Source organism: Capricornis sumatraensis, chromosome 13, assembly GCF_032405125.1.
Source record: "Capricornis sumatraensis isolate serow.1 chromosome 13, serow.2, whole genome shotgun sequence".
Taxonomy (NCBI): Eukaryota; Metazoa; Chordata; class Mammalia; order Artiodactyla; family Bovidae; genus Capricornis; species Capricornis sumatraensis.
The window spans coordinates 76,603,621-76,627,202 of NC_091081.1; the positions used below are offsets into that span (position 1 = coordinate 76,603,621).

The window sequence follows — 23,582 nt, forward strand, 5'->3', positions numbered from 1 at the left end:
AACCCAGTTACACACAAGTTCTACTATAAATATGTGATTGATGCCTAACAAAGTCCACCTGATGGATGCACAGGAGCCTGTGATGATCTTAATTTCCTAAAAATGCCCACTGTGTAGTTTTAAGTGGCTTTTTAGACTCTTCTTAAATGCAGAGTGTTAAGGAGTCTTTAAAAGGACTATACAGAAGATTAACAAAATAGATAAGAAATAAATTTCTCTGCAGTCCTTCAGCTTTATTCATATTGCTTCTACTATTTTAAATTTTTCACCAGCAATTCTTCACATTCTTTAAAAAAAACCTGAGTACAAAATTAAATTTAGTATTCCTATCTTTATGTGTGATTAAAGATATATAATCATGGATCCATTCAAAGAGTAAATGTTCTATAAATAATAATCAAGTGATATAGAGAAACCCAAGGATAATAATTCCAAAAAAGTTTAATTCCCTAGTACTTGAAGTAAAATCACAGATAGGAGAGTCACCGTAGGTTATTAAAAGAAACCAAGATATTGAGATTTTTCTCTTACATTGAGATGCTGATGATAAGAGAATATTAAGGTATTTGGCTGCATTTCCCAGAAGATCATGGTCAAAGCCAGAGTCCTAGGCTATCTGAATCAGGATGTTAAATATAGTGTTCTTAACAGAGCTTTACGTATGAGATAATTATAGAGTTCCTGAATTCTGCTAACACTCCTGAGGGAAATGCTTTTGTTCACATTCTGCTTTTGAAAGCTCTACAAGAATGCCTCAGATATTCAGCCCCTTAAATGATGCTTTTCATCTAAATGTAGTCCTGAATCAAAATGCCCACCTGTACAAAATGTAAATAATGATCACCAAGATTTATTTATAATTTCAGAGTAATTTCCTTTTATGCAATTCAGAATTTTGAAGGGTTTAATAAAAATAAATAATGAAAGGGACTTCCTGGAAGTCCAGCGGTTAGGACACCATGCTTCCACTGCAGGGGACATGGATTTGATCCCTAGTCTGGGACCTAAGATCCTTCATGCTTCATGGCACAGTCAAATAAATAAATTAATTAATTAATTTTGTTGTTGTTCAATCACTGAGTCATGTCCGACTCTTTGTGACCCCATGATCTGCAGCATGCCAGGCTTCCCTGTCCTTCACTATCATCTCCTAGAGTTTGCTCAGACTCATGTCCATTGAGTCAGTGGTGCCATCCAACTATCTCATCCTCTGTCACCCCCTTCTCCTCTTGCTCTCAATCTTTCCCAGAAACAGGGTCTTTTCCAATGATTTGGCTCTTCGCATCAGGTGGCCAAAGCACTGGAGCTTCAGCTTCTGCAACAGTCCTTCCAATGAATATTCAGGGTTGATTTCCTTTAGGGTTGTCTGGTTTGATCTCCTTGCTGTCCAAGGGACTCTCAAGACTCTTCTCTAGCAGCACAGTTTGAAAGCGTCAGTTGTTCAGCACTCAGCCTTCTTTACTGTCCAACTCTCATACCCATACATGACTATTTGAAACACTATAGCTTTGACTAGATGGACCTTTGTGGTCAAAGTGATGTGCCTGCTTTTTAATACACTGTCTAGGTTTGTCACAGCTATTGTTCCAAGGAACAAGCGACTTTATAATTTCACGGCTGCAGTCACTGTCTGCAGTGATTTTAGAGTCCAAGAAAATGAAATGTGACACTGTTTCCATATTTTCCCCATCTATCTGCCATGAAGTAATAGGACTGGAGGCCATGATCTTTTTTTGAATGTTGAAATTTAAACCAGAAACTGTATTTCTATGTCCCAGTTTCCTCTATGTTAAATAAGAATGCTGAGATTCTTTCTGAAATTGCTTCTAGCTTCAAGATTCTAAAATTCTTACCATGGCACTTACCAAGGCACTTAAACAGAAGTAGAATTATTATGTCAAAATGTATACCTTCTCTAGATTCATTTAGCTTGGCAGTAATGCCCCTCAAGGTTTCTGTATACTGTTGGCCAAGTAGAGTGGCACAATTATAATGACACTTTGAATGAGACACTTCTTAAATCTTGTTTGAGTTATAACGAAGTTTCCTTCATATAAGTAAATAGCTTAATTCAGGAGGATACATGAAGATGGCTAGTTACACCTGACCATCAAGGAGGTAAATGTTTCAGTTTGATGACTCTCACATCCTAATGCTAATCCAGTTTATTTAGCTCATGCATACATCTGTTGCTTCCAAATTGGACTGTCACATGTGTCTTGGTTGATTTCTCCCAAAGTGGAGCCTGAGATAAGAACATGGGTGCATGCATTGACTAGGGAGATGGTCCCAGGCAGCAAGAGTGAGGATGCATGGAGAGAGAGAGAAGGCAGGAAGAAAAATTAGTTAACGATAATCTGTAATAGTTCGGTGTGCTGTTGAGGGTCTCCTCAGTGGGCAACTGGGGCTCAACTCTGCTGAGGATCCAATGGAGCACTCCCTGATGTGTGAAATAAGCCTTGAAATTGTCCCTCCTACAAATGCCAGGCTGGAGTTTTTATTCACAGATTCCCATCCCCTTTGAAACCATTAACTTTCCCACACTTCAGGGTTGCCTTGTGCAATCTGTGGCTTTGATACAAGCCCTGGGGACAGAAATTCAGACAGGTGTTGTCAGAGCTTGAGTTGCGATGCTAATGGAGGGTGTGGGTCATGTCCACCTCTGCCGTGGCTAGACCAGAGGTGAGCTGCGATGGCTCACCAGAAGCCTCTGCTGTAATATGAATGCAAGTAGATAATGACTTACACAAAATCATCAGTTTGTATTTTCCAACAAACAACTATCTTACATTTATAAAAGCTATGTTGAAGACTCCTACATGAAATTATGACTAGCAAAAACTAGGAAATTGATGACTAGGCAAAAACACTTTAAAAACCTCAATTATTCAAGCAATGATGATCAAGCAGCTCTTTGTCAAGATGCAACAGATTAAGAAAAAATGAGTACATCTAATTTTGGACAGTGTCTAGTGTTATACAATATTCTGAAGATTACTTCCTAAGCTCCTTTTAAAAATTGTGGGAAATGTCACATAAATAATTGATGTTTGCAAACTACTTACTTCTCTACTATTCCAAAATGAAAAAAAAAAAAAAAGCCAGAAAGAACTAAATATTTTATTATTTTAGTAATGAAGAAAAAGACATTTTATAGGTCAGTGGCAATTTGTTTTTCACTCTGCTAGTTCTACTGAATATAAAATCAAACGATTCTGAACATGCTGTTCCCATTACAAATGACTGATGATGGAGAATGTCCACCAATGGATGAAAAATGCCATGTTGCTTTCAAGCTTAATTTTCAATACTATGGAAACAACTGGACCAACAATCCTTTCCAAATGGAAAGTAAACACTTAAAATGTGTTAGATACTAATTTCCAACTTATCTTCCTGGTTACCGTAGAGATAGATGCAGCAATTAGCCGGGACTGACTATTGATGAAGCTCTTTGCCTTTACTTGTAAGTTGCTACTACTATACATAATGTTTTAAAGCTACTACAGGTGTCCAGGAACAAGAAAGAAAATTTATTCCTTGCTCCCAGAAGTGACCGATAGACTAGTGTTTCCTATGTATTACCAACTACAAAAGAGAAAAGCTTTTAGATGGGTAGCACCCTTTACACTCCCCAATCTACACTCCTCAAATTCCAAATGGGAACAATTTGACAAATCTGATCACAGAAAACATCCTTACCAGTTTCTGCCCAGACAGGACTTCCAGCAAAGCAAGTAGCTTTACACCATCTTTCATGTCTTCAAAAAGATCATCTACCACCATCGGGGGTTTCCGCTATAAAATTAAAAAAATGAGTTAATGCAAACAATGCTTCTCTCACTCTCTGGCAGACATTTGGTACTCACTGCGGTGAAATCTGGTGAAAAACGTCTAAATGTCAAAGTCCTTTATTAAGGATGTGATTGGCAATCAATTTCCATAGATGCAAAGAGAAAAATGATCCTTTGGAGATAAACTTAACATTCAAACAACCTCCTGTTAGGGTTTTTACATACACACCAATGTTGTTTAGAAAGGGAGTATTTTTAAAAATTTTCTTCCTTTCATTCTTTATTTACTTTTGGCTGCTCCAGAGCTTGCTTGCTGCTCCATGGGCTTTTTCTAGTTATGGTGAGCGGGGGGCTACTCTCTAGTTCTGGCGCTCGGCTTCTAACTGTGGTGGCTTCTCTTGTTGCAGAGCAGGGCTCTAGGGTGCTCGGGCTTCAGCAGTTGTGGCCCATGGGCTTAGTTGCTCTGCACCAAGCAGAATGTTCCAAGACCAGGGATCAAACCTGTCTCCCCTGCATTGGCAGGTGGATTCTTAACCACTGGACCACCACAGGAAGTCCACAGAGAGGGAGTGTTGACAAGAGAGAGATGGTGTGGGATAAAGGAGGAAAAGAGGGTGTTATTAACATAAAAGATAAGAGAGGGGTTAAAACAGGATGTATGCAGGGAACAGGAGGTACCCCAGATAAACTGGAGCAACCTCCTTACCTGAGTGAGCACACTGCTGGACTGAGGCAGGTGCCAAGTTTCTATGAACATTCTCTCCAAGGTAACCTCGTTAGCTCAGGGACCTGCTGTGGGGACACTGTTAGCTCAGCCAGGGTGGCAGATTGACTCTCCTGTGGGTTAGCTGGCCACAACCGTTCTGTTTCACAAGCTGGCAAATCCTGCAAACCCTCTCTCACTGTGTGGCATTGAACCCAAAGGACTGTAAGCTCAAGAGTACAGACTGATCAGGGCAAATCTATGCCACTACTGGAAAAATAAGCCCATACTTAATTCACAGGGAATTTTTATTATTTTACAAAGATTATGTAATACCTGGGCTTCCCTGATGGCTCAGATGGTAAAGAATCTGCCTGCAATGCAGGAGACCTAGGTTTGATCCCTGAGTCAAGAAGATCTCCCGAAGGAGGGCATGGCAACTCATTCCAGTATTCTTGCCTAGATAATCTCATGGACAGAGGAGTCTGGAGGGCTTCAGTCCACAGGGTCGTAAAGAGTTGGACACAACTGAAGTGATTTAGCACACACACATATACTGCTGCTACTGCTGCTAAGTCGCTTCAGTCGTGCTCTGCGCGACCCCAGAGATAGCAGCCCACCAGGCTCCGCCGTCCCTGGGATTCTCCAGGCAAGAACACTCGAGTGGGTTGCCCTTTCCTTCTCCAATGCATGAAAGTGAAAAGTGAAAGTGAGTTCGCTCAGTCATGTCTGACCCTCAGCGACCGCATGGACTGCAGCCCACCAGGCTCCTCCGTCCATGGGAGTTTCCAGGCAAGAGTACTGGAGTGGGGTGCCAATGCCTTCTCACACATATACTAGAGTTTATGAAATCTTGGATTAAGGTATCTTTTGGCTCAGAAGGAAGCAAAAAAGCGATGCTTAAAGTTGATGGTCAACAGAAGTTAGGTGACCTCAGATTTCTCACAGAAGATGAATTTCAAAGAAGTCTATAGTTGATTCATGCTCTGTGATTTTCTAATTCTCCCTGATCATGTTAAAAGCCTAATGCTGTATACCTGACCTTCAATTGTCTTTCTTTCTTTTCTAGAAAGTTTTTTTCAGAGATATTTAATCACCAAATGTTTTATTGAAACATGATTTTTTCTCTACCCACTGATAATGGCACATTTATATTTCTCTTTTGACTGCATGAATTACTGTTTCTGAATGGTACAATTCTAATTTTAAATGCATTTTTCTCTTTATAAAATAATAGCTGAATACATTATGTTCTCACGCTGTGAAATACATGTTCAAAAATAACAGAGTTTTCATTTTTAAGCTTTGTCTTTTAAATTCCACTATTTACGCTGCTTACTATTTATACGGCAAAAACGTAATAGTGACTTTATATGCTAAGCATTTAAATAAAATTTTTTGGAATAAAATGAGCCTTTCTTAATAAAAAATATTCAATATGATAACAGTTAAAATTGTGGAGCCGGTGATGGAGAAGGAGGTCTGGAGTGCTGCGGTTCATGGGGTCACAAAGAGTCTGACATGACTGAGTGACTGAACTGAACTATCATCATTAAAAATATGGTCTATTTGTCTTTTAAAATGTCCATTTGTATCCTAATAATAACAGTGAAATAACGAGGGGAAAAGTTAATAAACACATGATACATTCAGCAAGCAAATACAAATGGGGGTTTTCATATATTGTGTTAACTGCAAACATATTTTAAAAATTAAACAAGGCAGGGAATTTTCATGAAATAATAAAGATTCCAAGAAATTGGACACCAAAAATAAAAGATAAATTGCATCCATCTATTATGCCTTTAAACATACACAGGTGGTGGCTCAGGTACCAGCAATGCGGGAGACCTGGGTTCAATCCCTGGATTGGGAAGATCCCCTGGAGAAGGAAATGGTAACCCACTCCAGTAGTCTTGCCTAGAAAATTACATGGATGGAGGAGCCTGGTGGGCTACAGTCCATGGGGTCGCAAAGAGCCAGACACAACTGAGCGACTTCACTTTCTGTGACTTTGAAGAACACTTTCTTTTTTTGCCATATCACGAGGCATGTAAGATGGTAGTTCCGCAACCAGGATTTGAACTCGGGCCCCCTGTAGTGGATGCATGGAGTCCTAACCACTGAACCATCAGGGAAGTCCCTGAAGAACACTTTGTCTTCACCCCACCTCTGCCCCTCGTTTGTGTTCTCCTGCATCCCTCCCTGTCCTCCACATGCTCCCTGCCCCTTTCGCCACTAGAAGTGGCCTCCAGACCAGCACTGACCTCTGAACAAGTCAGTGAGCCCTCATCCCGCTGCACTGGGCCTTGATGTCACCAGCAGTGGTGGTGGCTGAGGCCTTGTTGGCCTGTCCATGAGCTGCTTCTCCCCAAGCCCTTTTGATCAGCCTGCCTGGTTCACAAGCCTCGTCTACTTCTCTCTTGCTCTCCTTTCTTCCTGACTGTGGCCATTCACCAAACCCAATCCCAACTCCTCTGTTGTTTAAAAAATTGTCTGGACAGGCGTGATTCTGGAATCCTTCTTTCCAGGTAAGTGTTCTCTACTAAACATTGTCAAGCACAAGGCAGGCACTCAACAAATACTGTTGGCTGATGGACTGAATGAATAAAGTTTTCTTAAAAAAATGATCTTTGCCCTATACCCATACTAATGGTTCTCAAAATGAGGTACATATATGATGAGTAAAGAAAAATTATCTCCAGGTTCTTGGCAATCCCAGACTACAATGCAATGCATAGAAGCATCTTGTTTCTGAGTGTTTTATTCATAGGAGGAACTCATTAAAAACTTGTTGAAGACATGAATGAAGTTTCTAGCCTGCACATGGGGAAAAAAAAAAAGCAGGTGGTTTTTATCGCAAGAACATGGATACCTAGAATACTCTCACTTTCCTACTTTCCCATTTAGCAAATTCCTGGTCAGTTTTATGACACAGTCAGTCTTGCATTATCTTTTCCAGTTTTCCAACTGGAATTAAATCACTTCTTTTGTGTTAGTGCATGGTTCAGATTATAATAATCATACTGCATTACAGTTAGTTATTCACAAGTCTGTGTCCTCAGGAATTCAGATCACAGACTTCTGGAGGATAAGGAAGTTGAATATATGTTTATATACTTAATACCAAGACCAGGGCCTCGTCCATAGACAGATATCTCAGCAGAGATATGTGATGCTTATCTGCAAGTTACCTGTTGGAATCTTGGAGAGATAACAATATGAAGCAAAATAAGGACATGAAGCAAAATTTTCTTTTCTAATAGGAAGTATGAGTTGCTTCTGAAAATTTTTCACCAATATCTTCCTACACAAAGTAAAGAGATGCAGTCTGATGACTATTAGCAGACTAATTAGAAGCTGGACAAAATATTTTTCTTTAAAATAAAAATGTTTATGTTATTTATAATATGCAACTATTATATTTTCAATACACAGAATTATAGAACCTAGTATGTAATAAATTCTTGACTTAATACCTCGACCCGTAAAAGAGGAAACAAACAAACCTTTGACTGCAAAGAGCTCGCAAAAATGAATCCCAGAAAATGATCTCTATATTTCTATAAGTTCTATCCAATTTTACATAATGTACATGCTGTGTAAAATCACTTTATTTATCAAAAGATGTTACCAGAGATTATACTAGAATAAGACATCCTAGCAATTATTGGACAAGTTTTGCTCTCCCATTTTGTATGAAGTACCATTTATCTAGAGCAAATGGTCAACTAGAGGGGACCTTTACCATCCTGACAATAGTGCATTTACTTTTGAAACAATCTTTTAACAGAAAATCTCTCATCTAAAATCTCTCTCTTGTCATATATATATAAGTATTCACAGCATCAATATGGTTTCTTTGTAGGATTCAGGTCATGGTACTAGAGGCCAAAAAGAAGAGATAGAAATGAGGGTAATTCAGAGGGAGCCTGACTTAATGGAAAATAGAGGTAATGTGGTTTGTTCCGACGGCTTGACAATGTACAGTTTCAAGCACTAGACAGAAATTTACCAGGCACATTTTAAGACCATAGCTATCTATTTTTGATTAAGGTAAAATTACAATTAGCTCTTAGTTTTGTACAGTGTTTGGAAATACTATACTCTTTGCTCTGGAAATCACATTTAGATATTCTACAGATACTCATGACAAATCTGAGATTCATGATGAATCTCTAAGAATGGAATGTACTGACTGAGAGGAGAGGGAGATGGAGAAAACAAAAAGAGAGAAAGAGGTACCTGGCTTCTGTGGCTACTCCATTCTAGAAGCTCTCCTCAAACTAGGCTTAAGCCCTAAGTTTTGGCTGTCAGGGGATTGTCTAAAGTCTCTGAAACTCAGGGAAAAGGCACATCCTGGCTGTGCCCTCAGTAGTTAACTCATGAGCGGAACAGATCCCACAGAGTATTTTTCTCTAATTTTTTTCTCCTCCTCCTTTATTTTTGTGGCCCCTTTAATTTCATACAGTGAGATCTATTCCTTTACTCTTAGAACTTAAAGAAAGGAGACCAAATATTTCTCCTTCAACTTTGTGAAATCTGAGAAAACACAGGGATCTTTGGCATAACTTTTACTGAGCATTGCCTATATTGGGGAAAAATCTATTCTCTGTCAGTGTGTGTATGAGAATAACTTGTGACCATTTACTAGTCTATAAGTGCTAGTACATGCTTAATCCTTATCTACCATTACTTTCATATTTTCACTCATATAGGAAGATCATATTTGCTAAGCCACATGTTTATTTTATGTCCCTAGAAAATTGCCTTGGGTTCAATCTCTGGGTTGGGAAGATCCCTTGGAGAAAGGAAAGGCTACCCATTCCAGTATTCTGGTTTGGAGAATTCCATGGACTGTATAGTCCATGGGGTTGCAGAGTCAGACATGACTGAGAAACTCACTTTCAGCAAGTTGCAATACTGAAGAGAAAAAGGAATATGAGAATAATTTTGAGGAAAAAAGGCATAACTACTTGTTATGAAATGAAAATTTAAGGAATTCTCACATTTTAAAAACCATACAGAAATCATAATTGCCATTCTGACAGGTGTGAGGTGATATTTCATCATGATTTTGATCTGCATTTCCTTGATTAGCGATGTTGAGCATCTTGTCACGTGCCTGCTGGCAATGTGTATGTCTTCTTTGGGAAACATCTATTCAGATCCTCTGGCCATTTCTCAGTCATGTTGTTTCTTGGATATTGAGTTGTATGAGTTCTTTGTATATTTTGGATATTAACCCCCTCTCAGATATGTCACTTGCAAGTATCTTCTCCCATTCAGTAGCTGATCTTTTCATTTTGTTGATCATTTCCTTCACAATACAAAGGATTTTTAGTTTGATATAGTCCCATTTGTTTACTTTTGCTTTTGTCTCCCTTGTCCAAGGAGACATATCAAAATATAAACAAACAAAAAAAAACCCTACTGAGAATGTCAGTGAGTGGATTGCCTACATTTTCTTCTAGAAATCTTATGATTTCAAGTTTTATATTTAGGCTTTTAACCCATTTTGGTTTTATTTTCAAGTATGACATAAGAAAGTAGTCCAATTTGATTTTTTTGCATGTGGCTGTCCAGTTTTCTCAAAACTATTTATTGAAGTAGCTGCCATTCTTCCATTGTATATCCTTACCTTCTTTATCATATTTTAATTTCCTGTAGAAATGTGCATTAATTCATGGGCTCTGTGTGTGTGTGTGTTCAATTGCTAGGTCATGTCCAACTCTTTGTTACCCTGTGGACTGCAGCATGCTAGCCTTCCCTGTCCTTCACTATCTCCCAGAGTTTGCTCAAATTCATGGGCTGTCTATTCTGTTCTATTAATCTATGCATCTGTTTTTGTGCCAGTACCATACTGTTTTGATTACTGTAGCTTTGTAGTATAGTTTGAAGTCAGAGAGTATGATGCCTCCAGTTTTGTTCTTTCTCAGGATTGTTTGGACTATTCAGAGTCTTTTGTCTTTCAATACACATCCTAGAATTATTTATTCTAGTCTGTGCCATCAAGAGATGAATTAAGATGTGATAAATATACAATGGAATATTACTCAGCCATAAAAAAATGATATTTTTTTTCCATTTAGGACAACATGAATGGATCCAGAGAGTATTATGTTGAGTGAAATAAATCAGACAGAGAAATACAGATACTGTATGATTTCACTTATAAGTGAAATCTTAAAACAAAAACAAATGAATAAACATAACAAAACAGAAACAGATTCACAGATATACAGAACAAACAGGTGGCTGCAAGAGGGAAGGGGGTTTTGGGAAGGAGAAAAATAGGTGAGGGAGCATAAGAGGTACAAACTTCTATTTACAAAATAAATGAGTCACAGGTGTGAAATGCACAGTGTGAGGAAAACAGTCGATAACTGCTTAATGTCTTTTTATGGTAACACTAGATTATTGCAGTGATCACTTTGAAATGTACAGAAATACTGGAATAGACACAAATCAACCATATATGTTGGAATAGACACAAATTGGCCCCACTCACACCATGTCCCCTGTGGCCATGTCTGCACATTTAATAATATAAAACTTCTAGCATTTTACTTTAAATTGCTAAATACATATCTCAGGCTTGAAAATTCATGATTTCTACATATCTAGTGATATCAATAAAACTGAACTGGAAAAGACCTAAAGGAGAAGTCTGGAGCACAGATAATGCTTCACTCCAGTTGAAACACACATGCTGCCGGGCACGATCAGGCTTGCTGACCATGATGTGAAACCATAGCCTGAGATATTCCCCAGATGGCCTTCTATGCAGTATATAAAGACGTCTGAAAGCAAAGGCTGGGTCTCAAGGTGTATTCTGTGTACCTCAATGCTTCTGTTTACACAAAGGCTTCTCACTTCTACAGCGAGTGAGACGAATCACTCCCGCCTCTGGTTTATATGAGTTCCAGGTGGGAGCTATATGACAGGCTGAGAAACAGGGCATGGGGAGACATCCCATCCCAGGACCAGTCGAGCATGTTCACATGCTCTGCCAGTTATCTGATGGGCAGGGACAATAAACCAAACAACAGGAACAGAGAGGAGAGTGGGAAGGGAAGTGAGGTTGACCTGCAGACATGGAGCAAGTTACCCCCAGTGGTTGGCAAGAAGCCCACCACACAAAACTGTCTAAAAAATGCAGAAACTGCTGGACTAGGTGAGTAAAACTGTGACTATAACCACTGACAGGAGCCAGATAAAATTAATCCAACATCTAAAAGGTTCTGTCATCTTATTCAGAAAATCTAATTAGACATTACCAATATCTCCAGAAACAAAGTGAAGTAATTAAAAAAAAATGCTATGCATAATCTGTTTATCCTTCTCTCCCTTTTTAACAGCACTATTGTGATTATTTTCCATCTCTGTTTGGCAAAAATGAGAAGATAGTTCCCATTCTTTACTGCTTCCTATGACAGATAGCATAAATATTTCCATTTCCTTAATTATTTAATTTGATTTGGAATAAATATTCCAAAGGCAATAATTTTGCCCTCCAGCTCAACTTTAAATCTTCTTGAAAAACTACTCTTAACAACTTTCACATGTAATCTTTCTTTTTCATTATATAGTTTAAAAGAAGCATACTCCTCAAGTTATTTGTTTTATTCAGGATGAAGCTGTAGTTACCCTTTACCCATCTCTGTTCATACTCCACAGCTAATCCATCAACAAATTGTTGATTTTATTTTTCAAAATTCACCCAGAATCCAGCCATTTCTTACCACCTCCACAGCTATGACCTTGGTCCAAGCCAGTCCTCTCTCACCTGAATGACCCAACAATCTCCTGTCTTATCCCCTTCCTTCATCCTGTGTCCTCTTCAGTTTATTCTCAACAGAAGAGCTATTTTCTTTCTCTTCTGTTCATCTCCTCAAATGGGATAAAAGCATCCTAGTGAAAGGGTTACTCCTGTTTTGTTCACTGTTGCAGTCTCAGTATCTAGAATCTTGCTAAGCATACCAAATGACATTTTTAAATATTTATCAAATAAATGTATTAAGAAAAAATATTTCTAAAAGAGGGAACTTTGATAAACATTATCAAAACGTTTGGCAGTCTGCATAAACTTTGCTACGTCTCTATCTGTTATTAACAAATCAATGTTAATGTTAGTTGCTCAGTCATGTCCCATTCTTCGCAATCCCATGGGCTATAGCCCTCCAGGCTCCTCTGTCCATGGAATTCTCCAAGCAAGAATATTGGAGTGGGTTGCCATTCCCTTCTTCAGGGGATCTTCCCAACCCAGGGATAGAACCCTAGGCTTCCACATTGCAGACAGATTCTTTCCCGAGCCACCAGGGAAGCCCAAAACGTTGGTTTCTCAGTCATATCCAACTCTTAATAAATGCCATTTATTTTGAAATGACGATTTTCTTTTTAATCTTTTAGTAGCATATTTGGAAACAGTTTATCAGTATGTTTAGGATTACCAAACTAGTTTTACAAAATCAACTAAAGAATCGTTTCTGGGGTGTATTATTACATTTGCTTTTTCTTCTTTGTTTCTTTAATCTCCTCATCTTAGTTCATTAATCGTCCCACCAAAGTGAGTACAAGAAACCGAAGGATCAAATTTCAATTTTGAACATTTCCATGTTATCTTTTAATACCAGTGGTGGAAAGACAACTGAAGAAGAACAAAAGCAGCCACCGAAGTGATATTTTATGTCTGTGAGGATGTCGATCAAAGTCATTACTAGTATGGATTATTAAAAAGCATGGAGTGTCAAAAGTGTTCCTTTAAAAGGAGTCTATGTATTTGACTTGGTCTCAAAATGCGCTCTTAATAGAACCTATTATGGGTTGAACTGTGTGCTCCCTCCACGATACATGGAAGTTTAAACCCCAGGTACCTTGGGATGTGGTTTTATTTGGAAATGGGATCTTTAGAAAAGTGATAAAATGAGATCATGGCGGTGGGGGGGGATCCTAATCCAATACGACCAATGTCCTTATATAAAGCGGAAATTTGGACACTGTTTCACACAGGCACGGGGGCAGAGATTAGACTAATGCAGCTGCAAACTAAGGAATCCCATATACTCCGGGCCACCACCTGAGGCGAGGAATAGTCAAAGAATTCTGCCCAGAGTCTCGAGGGTGGCATGGCTGCCTAACCTTGAGGACGGTGAGATAATAAATTTCTCATTTGAACGTACCCAGTATGTTGCACGTTGTTATGGCAAACTCACACAGAATGTAAAGAATGTTTTAGTGCTTTTTTTTTTTTCTCCGCTCATCTAAAAAGCGAGAAGATGCCTGTGACTGAGGTCATCCGAGAGTCGGTACTTCAGTTCCTATCCTTCACCGCCCCTTAGATCTAAGGCTGGCAGATGTGGAGTGGGTTGTTTATTGCATCCTGAAAGAGATGCTCCTTTTATAGAAACATGAAACAATGGCTGTTTCAGACCTATCTTTTTTCCCAAAGGACTTAGTGTCAAACCATATATTTATTTCAAAGCCATATATCATAAGCAATGAATCCAAGGTATTTAAATACAGATATAACATTCTATTCCATTTGACAAATTTACAGAAAAGAAAAACTATAACCATTTGATAACAGAGTGTAGCCAGTGTTAATTTTAAGATTATTTACTCTATCATTTTCTAATTAAAAGTAAAACTTCAGGGGAGATATTTTTGGAAAACACATCTTTAAACTGGTATCTTTGGGGGCAACGTGACACTATACAATAGCTTTTGAATCTTGCTTAAAATTTAGAAATTCGCCATGATAGATACATTTTAAAATGTGAAAGAACATATTTATTTAGTTCTTTTTTTAAATTTATTTTTAATTGGAGGATAACTGCTTTACAATATTGTGCTGGCTTCTGCCATACATTAACATGAATCAGCCATAAGTTTACACATGCCCCTTCCCTTTTAAACCTCCCCCTACTCCCCACCCCATTCCACCCTTCTAGGTTGTCACAGAGCACCAAGCTGAGTTCCCTGTGCTCCAGAGCAACTTCCCATTACATACGATAATGTATATGTGAGGTAATGTAGTGCATATGGATATGATAATGTATATGCTTCAGTGCTACTCTCTCAGTTCTTCCCATCCTCTCCTTCCCCTGCTGTGTCTAAAGTCTGTTCTCTGCATCTGTGTCTCTATTCCCACTCTGCAAATAGGTTCATCAGTACAGTTTTTGTCAACTCCATAAACATGCGTTAATATACGATATCTGTTTTTCTATTTCTGACTTACTTCACTCTGTATAGGACATTTTAACTGTCAGTTTACCCACTGCTGGGCATACACACCGAGGAAACCAGAATTGAAAGAGACACGTGTACCCCAGTGTTCATCGCAGCACTGTTTATAATAGCCAGGACATGGAAACAACCTAGATGTCCATCAGCAGACGAATGGATAAGAAAGCTGTGGTACATATACACAATGGAGTATTACTCAGCCATTAAAAAGAATACATTTGAATCAGTTCTAATGAGGTGGATGAAACTGGAGCCGATTATACAGAGTGAAGTAAGCCAGAAAGAAAAACACCAATACAGTATACTAACGCATATATATGCAATTTAGAAAGATGGCAACGATAACCCTGTATGTGAGAGAGCAAAAGAGACACAGATGTACAGAGCAGTCTTTTGGACTCTGTGAGAGAGGGCAAGGTGGGATGATTTTGGAGAATGGCATTGAAACACGTATAAATGTGTTTATAATGTGTTATAAATGCCTGCTAAGTCGCTTCAGTCGTGTCTGACTCTGTGCGACCCCAGAGGTGGCAGCCCACCAGGCTCCTCCCTCCCTGGGATTCTCCAGGCAAGAACACTGGAGTGGGTTGCCATTTCCTTCTCCAGCCAATACAGTATACTAACACATATATATGGAATTTAGAAAGATGGTAATGATAACCCTGTATGCGAGACAGCAAAAGAGACACAGATGTATAGAACAGACTTTTGGACTCTGTGGGAGAGGGAGAGGGTGGGATGATTTGGGAGAATGGCATTGAAACATGTATACTATCATGTAAGAAACAAATCGCCAGTCTAGGTTCAATACAGGATACAGGATGCTTGGGGCTGGTGCACTGGGATGACCCAGAGAGATGATATGGGAAGGGAGGTGGGAGGGGGGCTCAGGATTGGGAACTCATGTACACCTGTGGTGGATTCATGTCAATGTATGGTAAAACCAATACAATATTCTAAAGTAAAAAAAAAAAAAGTTTTTCAAAAATTCGTCTGCTCAGAAAAGTAGACTATTGTATTAGACCTAAAAAACCTGCATGCAGTCTTCAGGTGGGAATCTCCTCAAATTCAAGTCCACCCTACTCTGTGCTTCTCTCTCCCCCATCTCAAACTTGGGCACATCCACACCCTCCTTCCATCACCACTCTGGCTTCAGAGATGGGGACTTTGGTGGAAGTATTCTTTATCTCTGTAGAAATATCCACCCTCTAACTGAGCTCCAGATTTTCTCCCCACCATGCCTCCTCAGGAGACTTGTGTCTTAAAATAATCTTGTCTTCCTTCTTTATCAGCCTATCCCTCTCTACCAGTTCTTGAGCTTTCCCTTCCATAAACACACGCTTAGGACCACTCTATCGAAACAGCTCTTACCAGATCCTATGTTCTACTTTAGCTAATACTCCTGAACGTGTAATACACACTCAGATCCCAGCATCTTCCCCTCTCGTTTACTCATCAGTTTGCTAGAGTTGGATTTCTGCCATGACTTGGTCACTCCCAGTGATGGCTAATGACTTCCGAATTGCCAAATCAAATGGGTCCATCTCTACCAAGTTAATTTCTCCATCTGTGGAAAATTCTGAAAGAGATGGGAATACCAGACTACCCGACCTGCCTCTTGAGAAATCTGTATGCAGGTCAGGAAGCAACAGTTAGAACTGGACATGGAACAACAGACTGGTTCCAAATAGGACAAGGAATCCGTCAAGGCTATATACTGTCACCCTGATTATTTAACTTATATGCAGAGCACATCATAAGAAACGCTGGGCTGGAAGAAGCACAAGCTGGAATCAAGGAGAAACATCAATAACGTCAGATATGCAGATGACACCACCCTTATGGCGGAAAGTGAAGAGGAACTAAAAAGCCTCTTGATGAAAGTGAAAGAGGAGCGTGAAAAGGTTGGCTTAAAGCTCAACATTCAGAAAACAAAGATCATGACATCTGGTCCCATCACTTCATGGCAAATAGATGGGGAAAACAGTGGAAACAGTGTCAGACTTTATTTTTGGGGGCTCCAAAATCACTGCAGATGGTGATTACAGCCATGAAATTAAAAGACGCTTACTCCTTGGAAGGAAAGTTATGACCAACCTAGATAGCATATTCAAAAGCAGAGACATTACTTTGCCAACTAAGGTCTGTCTAGTCAAGGCTATGGTTTTTCCTGTGGTCATGTATGGATGTGAGAGTTGGACTGTGAAGAAGGCTGAGCGCCAAAGAATTGATGCGTTTGAACTGTGGTGTTGGAGAAGACTCTTGAGAGTCCCTTAGACTGCAAGGAGATCCAACCAGTCCATTCTGAAGGAGATCAGCCCTGGGATTTCTTTGGAAGGAATGATGCTAAAGCTGAAACTCCAGTACTTTGGCCACCTCATGCGAAGAGTTGACTCATTGGAAAAGACTCTGATGCTGGGAGGGTTTGGGGGCAGGAGGAGAAGGGGACGACAGAGGATGAGCTGGCTGGATGGCATCACTGACTCGATGGACGTGAATCTGAACGAACTCTGGGAGTTGGTGATGGACAGGGAGGCCTGGCGTGCTGCGATTCATGGGGTTACAAAGAGTCGGACACGACTGAGCGACTGAACTGAACTGAACTGAACTGTAGTTGAACCCATTAGTTTTTCCCCCAAAGTCTCTTATATTCTCTCTCTTTGTGAATGATCCTAATCATTTGTTCAAGACAGAAATTTAGAAGTCATTCTTGACTCCTTCTCCCTGAACCTTCCCAGGAATGACTCGATTGTATCAAATCCACCCCTGGATAACACTTTTCAGTACATCCACTTTTCTCCATCCCCCCAGCACTGTTTCAGTCCAGAGTATCCTCACCTCTCATCTGACTTACTGCAAGTTCCCTCCAACTTCACTTTTACTTGTCTATGTGAGAGGGTGTGGGGAAATGAGAGAGGGGGCAGGAGAGAGAGATGAGAGGGAGAAGGAAGGAGGGAGGGAGGGAGAAAGACAGAGAGAAGGAGATTGAGAGAGGGGTTTAGCCCAGAGTGACCATTTCTTTTTCCTAAGATTCTTTAATGTGTCCCAGTGCCCATAACACAGCATCCGAACCCGTTTAACGGGTGACCTTCGATTGAGTCTCAGTTCTCTCTGTTGCCAACCCATCTCTGGAACCTGTATTTGCAGGTATTCTGAGCTTCCTCCATCTGCTTTACTGTACCAAGCTCTTTCTTACCCTAAACTTTTGAAAACATTAGCTCCTTTACCTATCCAATCTCAAGACATTTCTCAGGTTCCAGATGTTTCTCCCTCTGAAAACCTAAGGCCCTCCATCAGGTTACTTGAGTGGTTGGTTGCAATTGCCCTGTGCTCCCTAACACCCTTGACTTCCCCACTCGTGGGATTTCACACACACACACACACACGTCTGTAATTGCTGTCTTTTCTGCTACACCGTCAGTTCCATGATAGCGTGGATTATAGCTGTTTTTGTTCACCATAGTGCCCACAATCTGTAGCACATAAGAGGTGCTTTAAAAGTCTTTGCTACATGAATAGCTCATCAAACGAAGCATGGGCATATATCACAGTGATTAGTGCCCAAACTTCGTAGTCGTGGGATTGAAATCTAGTTTTCCACCTACTTGTCATATGACCTTGAGCTTATTAACTAATTCTAAGTTTCGGGCTCACAATCTATAACGTGGTGAAAATAATACTTATATTTGATTGTTTGTTGTGAGATTTAAAGAAAAGATAAAGTAGCTAAGGCCCAGTAATTGGCACAAGGATACGAGTTCAATGAAGAGCGGCCCTGGAATTTAGAAAGATATTTAGCAATGAGTGGTGATAGCCAGCGCTGAATCAGGATCCAACTTTGAAAAACTATTACATGGATTGCTATTGGGCTAATTAAAAAACAAATACCTCACCTTCTTTCACTAACAGAGCAGACAGAACAGAAAGAGGTTTCTTCTTAAAAAGGAAGAAAATTATAGGGTCCATGTTTAAATATGAAACTCCCTTCCTGAAAGGAATGACCAGGTATATAAAATAAACAGAATTCACTAAATTTGCTAATGTTATAGCACACTGTATCGACAGTTTGTGATGTTTAGCATAATCACAAAAGCATAGTGTTGAATCTGAAAACAGCAAATATTTTTTAAAAAACTGATAATTGTATCCACAAATTTGAACAATCTACAGAAAATTTCAGGTTTTTTTTCTTACTTTTAATAAAAATTTCGTTTTGAGAAAAGCATGCTTTTTGAAAACAGATTGTTCTCTCATTTGCACCCTATCACTTCATACTCTTGTCAAAATATTTATAAAGAATTTTACAATCGAATAAAATGTCATCCATGAAAGAGTTTATTCTTTTATTTAATTAGCAGTAATTACTTTACTTATTTGCAACTGAGAAAAGCAGCCTAGAACAAAACTGAAATAAAAAGCCTCCCCAAATTCATGTCCATGAAGCATCTTTTGAACATCTCCTGTGTAGCCAAGACTAAATGACCATAGGACAGAAGAGGAAATTTTCTTGCTTCTCAATTCAACATTACAGCTCTTAAACCTGTCACCACCTTTTTTTGGAAAAGGTCAATTTCCTAAAAAGATTTTGAGAAAACAGATACAATCGTTTTTTCCGAATTTATTGAAATATAATTGACACACAAAGCTTTCTTTCTAAATAAGAAGTCTTATAAATTGTTCTTTAAAATAAAAGCTTTATTTATTTTTGTTTAGTTTGTTGACACAAACTAGAAAACTTTGCGTTTTAAAGAAGGCACTATAGTAGTAAGGCATTATAACAGAATTTAGGGTGAGATGGTTTATCATCCTAGTTTAAATCCATAAAAATCCTCATGACTTATATACAATCTCTCAAGGCAATAGAGATCCTGCAAAATATTTACAACTTGCATTCTAGAAAAAAGTTGAAACTTTTCTTTTTCCTGCCAAGTTAGCACTTTTCTCCTTTCTCATTTTTAGAGAACTGGGAACTGAATTTGTCGACACACTGATCTTGAACTTCCCAGTCTCCAGAATTTCAAGAAATAAATTTTCCTGGTTTAAGGCACATAGTCTATGGCCACAGTTGACTAATACCAGGTCTAAGCCGGCTGCATATTTACTGGACAAAGTAAATGAACACAAACAGTACACCAAACTGGACTCAATCTGACCCAACAAATTACAAAACACCAGGTCATTTCAAGGCTGACAGCAATTAGGGCTCCATCCTTGGGGCAGACTGTCAGTTACAGGACAAACTACTGGCCTTTGGTATTTAATAAGCAAGAAGCAAGAAGAAAAGTTGGCTCCTGACTCTCTAGAGGATAAGAAAAGGCCTTGAGGCAGATCAACTTGCCTCTCTGTGGCTCCTTCTCTAATGATAAATACTTTTATTCTAAGTATGGTTTGGGGCCTGCTCTATGACTGAAAACCAGAGGCTAGGGAAGATATCTATGTATCATTAAAAGGTAAAACAGATAGCTATGGGAACCTGCCGTATAGCAGAGGGAGGTCAGCTCAGTGCTCTGTGACCTAGGTGGATGGGGTGTGAGGACTGGGGGACGAGGTCCAAAGGGAGGAGGGTCTATGTAAACATGTGGCTGATCCACTTCGTTGTGTAGCAGAAATTAGCACGACACTCTAAAGCAACTATACCCCAATAAAGCAACTATACTTTATTTAAAAAATAAAATAAGGAGGACAAAAGGGTAAGTAGGAGCTGAGGACCAAAAATCTAAGAAGCTGCTTTCACAGGAGACTTAATAAGACTCTGGGCATGATACATGCTTCTGTGGAACCCAGGTAACTAAGATGTGTGTGTCTGTGTGTCTGTACAGGTGCGTGTTGTCCACACCTGGGGTGACAGGCTGACAGACACACTCCAGCATCACACAATGGCTTTGGGAGCAAGCCTCCTCACAGAGACAACAGGAAAAGTGACACAATGTCTAGAAAGTGAAAGTGAAAGTCGCTCATTTGTGTCTGACTCTTTGCGAACCCATGGACTATACAGGCCAGAATACTGGAGTGGGTAGCCTTTCTTTTCTCCAGGGGATCTTCCCAACCCAGGGATCAAACCCAGGTCTCCCGGCATTGCAGGTGGATTCTTTACTGGCTGAGCCACCAGGGAAGCTCTACAATGTCCAGAGGCCAGATCAAAGATATGAACCTGATCCTGCTTCTGTTGCAAGAAAGGCATTAATCTCAGAAGCAAGTGAGCACATCGCTTTGGGGAGGGAAGTGTGTGTTTCCATTTAAATTTGGGTGGATATGTATGGTGATTTCAACCATACTGTGAAGCCTAGTTTGCATATATATATTTTTTTTTTACAGAGAAGGGATGCAGAGAGAAATAGAGATGGAAACGGGGATAAAGCAGGGACTGGGGATTGAGACACAGATGGAAGGGAGCTGGGTGGAGGTGTGACAGAGGAGGAGATAGGGTGGGAGAGATGGGGGTGACACAGGAATGGGAGCAGGGTGGGAGGGAGAATGAGCGAGAAACAAGCCTGGGGGAAACTCAGACAGGAGGAAACTCAGATAGGGATAAAGGTGAGCAGAGGGTGGGGACGAGAGAGAAGGGTGAACAAGGGACCACGGCATCAGCTGCCAAGACAGTCACAGACGTGAACAGGCACTCTGTAGCTCTCCTAAAACTCTCAAGTGTCAAAGCAGGGTCATGGGGTCAGATCTGATTTTCAAAATGTTTTCCAACTATGAGTGAATCATAAAAAGGAAAATATTTTCCAAAGAAGCTGTGGTTTTGGCAAGATACTATGCTGTCACTATAGATAAGTTCTGGATAACAAGTATCGGCATCTCTGTTTCAGTTGTCAAGAGACAGGAAAACAAAAAATAACAAGAACAGAGGAGAAAACAACAACAAAATCTCTATGGCAGTAAGTTTCTAACAGAGTAGTTGTGGAGATAGCAATTTTCTGGGTCTTTCCAAATGATACCATCCACATAAAATGGTGTAACGTAGGGAAACCAAGTGGACTTCAGGCTTACATCTGCATTAAAACCTCAACAGCACCAACGACCAGGTGTATGATGAAGTTCGCTATAAAATAACCTGGGTTAAGCACCTAGCACAGTGCCAGAAATTAATTGTTATTTTTCCTCATGTGATTGATGTCTTTACTAGTCTCATAAAGTAAGGAAAGATAAAGACTCTTTGCTGTTGCTGTTTTATTAAGCAAATGGTGCTTAGTGTTGTGCTCAGAGCTATTGCGGTTTCTTTGTTTAATTTGAGCAAGTTGCTTTACAATGCGGTGTTAGCTTCTGCTGTACAACGAAGTGTATCAGCTATATGTATACATATGTCCCCTCCTCCTTAAACCTCCCTCCCACCTCACCCTCACGCCATCCCTCTAGGTCACCACGGGGCACTGAGTTGAGCTCCCTGGGCTATACAGCAGCTTCCCACTAGCTATTTAGTTACACGTGATAGTGTATATATGTCAATTCCAACCTCCCAGTTCACCCCACCCCTCCTCCCCCTCCCCGTGTCTCCACATGTCTGCTTCCTGTCTGCATTTCTATTCCTGCAAATGGGTTCATCTGCACCATTTTTCTAGATTCCGCATACACGCATTAATATATAATATTTATTTTTCTCTTTCTGACTTACTCTGTATGACCTGTATACTCTAGGTCCATCCACCCCTCTACCAATGGTCTAAATGTATTTCTTTTTATGGCTAAGTAATATTCCACTGTGAATTCCAATAATTAGCATATGTTAGAGATTTCACAGCATTGTTGGGAAGGTGAGATAGGAAATAGTATGAAATCACTTAAGACACTGAACTTCTCCTCCTGCTGCAGGTTCTGGAGGAGTGCTGAGACTTCAGATTCTAACCAAACCAGAGGCAGGAAGAGCAGAGAAGACAGGGGGATGGCACTGGGGGATGGTTGCCAGGGAAACTGCTTATATTCTGGAGCATCTGCTGGGGCCTGGCTCACTGTTTCACATGCGGTCAGAAATGACTTCATGAATGAGAAAGGTTTGCACTAAACATTAAAGGTAGGACTTAGATATTTAGAAGGGAAATAGCAGGAGCAAGGTCTCCTAGCAGGACTAAGAAAAAGAATGGAAAAGGATACACACTGGTATTCCAATACCCATTCAGCACAAAAACATGCAAAGCAATTTGAAACAATGAAAGAATGGTGATAAATGTAAAGTAGAAAATGAGCTCCTGGCCTACAGTCTCTCTACAAAGGCCCTTTGTATACTGTGTGCCATAGCCCACATTCTGATTTTAACTTCTTTTTAAGAATTCAGTATGTAAATAAGTACATCCCAGGAATTCTGCTTTAAAACCTCCCACAAAGATATTCAACTCCATGAAAAAATAAATATGAAAATAATTAAAAACTTTTTCACCACTCAGATTTAAAAATACTGCTAATCTTAAAGATTATTAATAGTGTGAGGAAAGAGGCATTCTCTTAAGTTCTTGGTTATTTATTAAATTTATAAATGTGCCTGTGCTGTGCTCTACTCAGTCATGTCAGATTCTTTGCAACACCATGGACTGTGGCCCTCCAGGCTCCTCTGTCCATGGAGATTCTCCAGGTAAGAATATTAGAGTGGGTTGCCATGCCCCTCTCTGAGGGATGTTCCCAGCCCAGGTATCGAACCCAGTTCTCCCACACTGCAGGCGGATTCTTTACTGTCTGAGCCATGAGGGATGCCTTGAATACTGCAGCGGGGAGCCCATCGCTTCTCCAGGGGACCTTCCCAACCCAGTTATCGAACCCAGTTCTCCCACATTGCAGGCAGATTCTTTACTGTCTGAGCCATGAGGATGCCCATGAATACTAGAGTGGGGAGCCCATCCCTTCTC

The 23,582-nt window shown here is 39.9% G+C and overlaps 1 protein-coding gene across 1 annotated transcript in view; it reads right to left on the minus strand.

The window, feature by feature from the left end:
* The window catches only part of LOC138089585 (nesprin-1-like), a 155,752-nt gene that overhangs the window by 129,776 nt on the left and 2,394 nt on the right, over positions 1-23,582 (minus strand). The window contains exon 2 of the mRNA XM_068984968.1: positions 3,703-3,798. Coding sequence (XP_068841069.1) covers positions 3,703-3,798 — 96 coding nt within the window. The remainder of the gene's footprint in view (positions 1-3,702; positions 3,799-23,582) is intronic.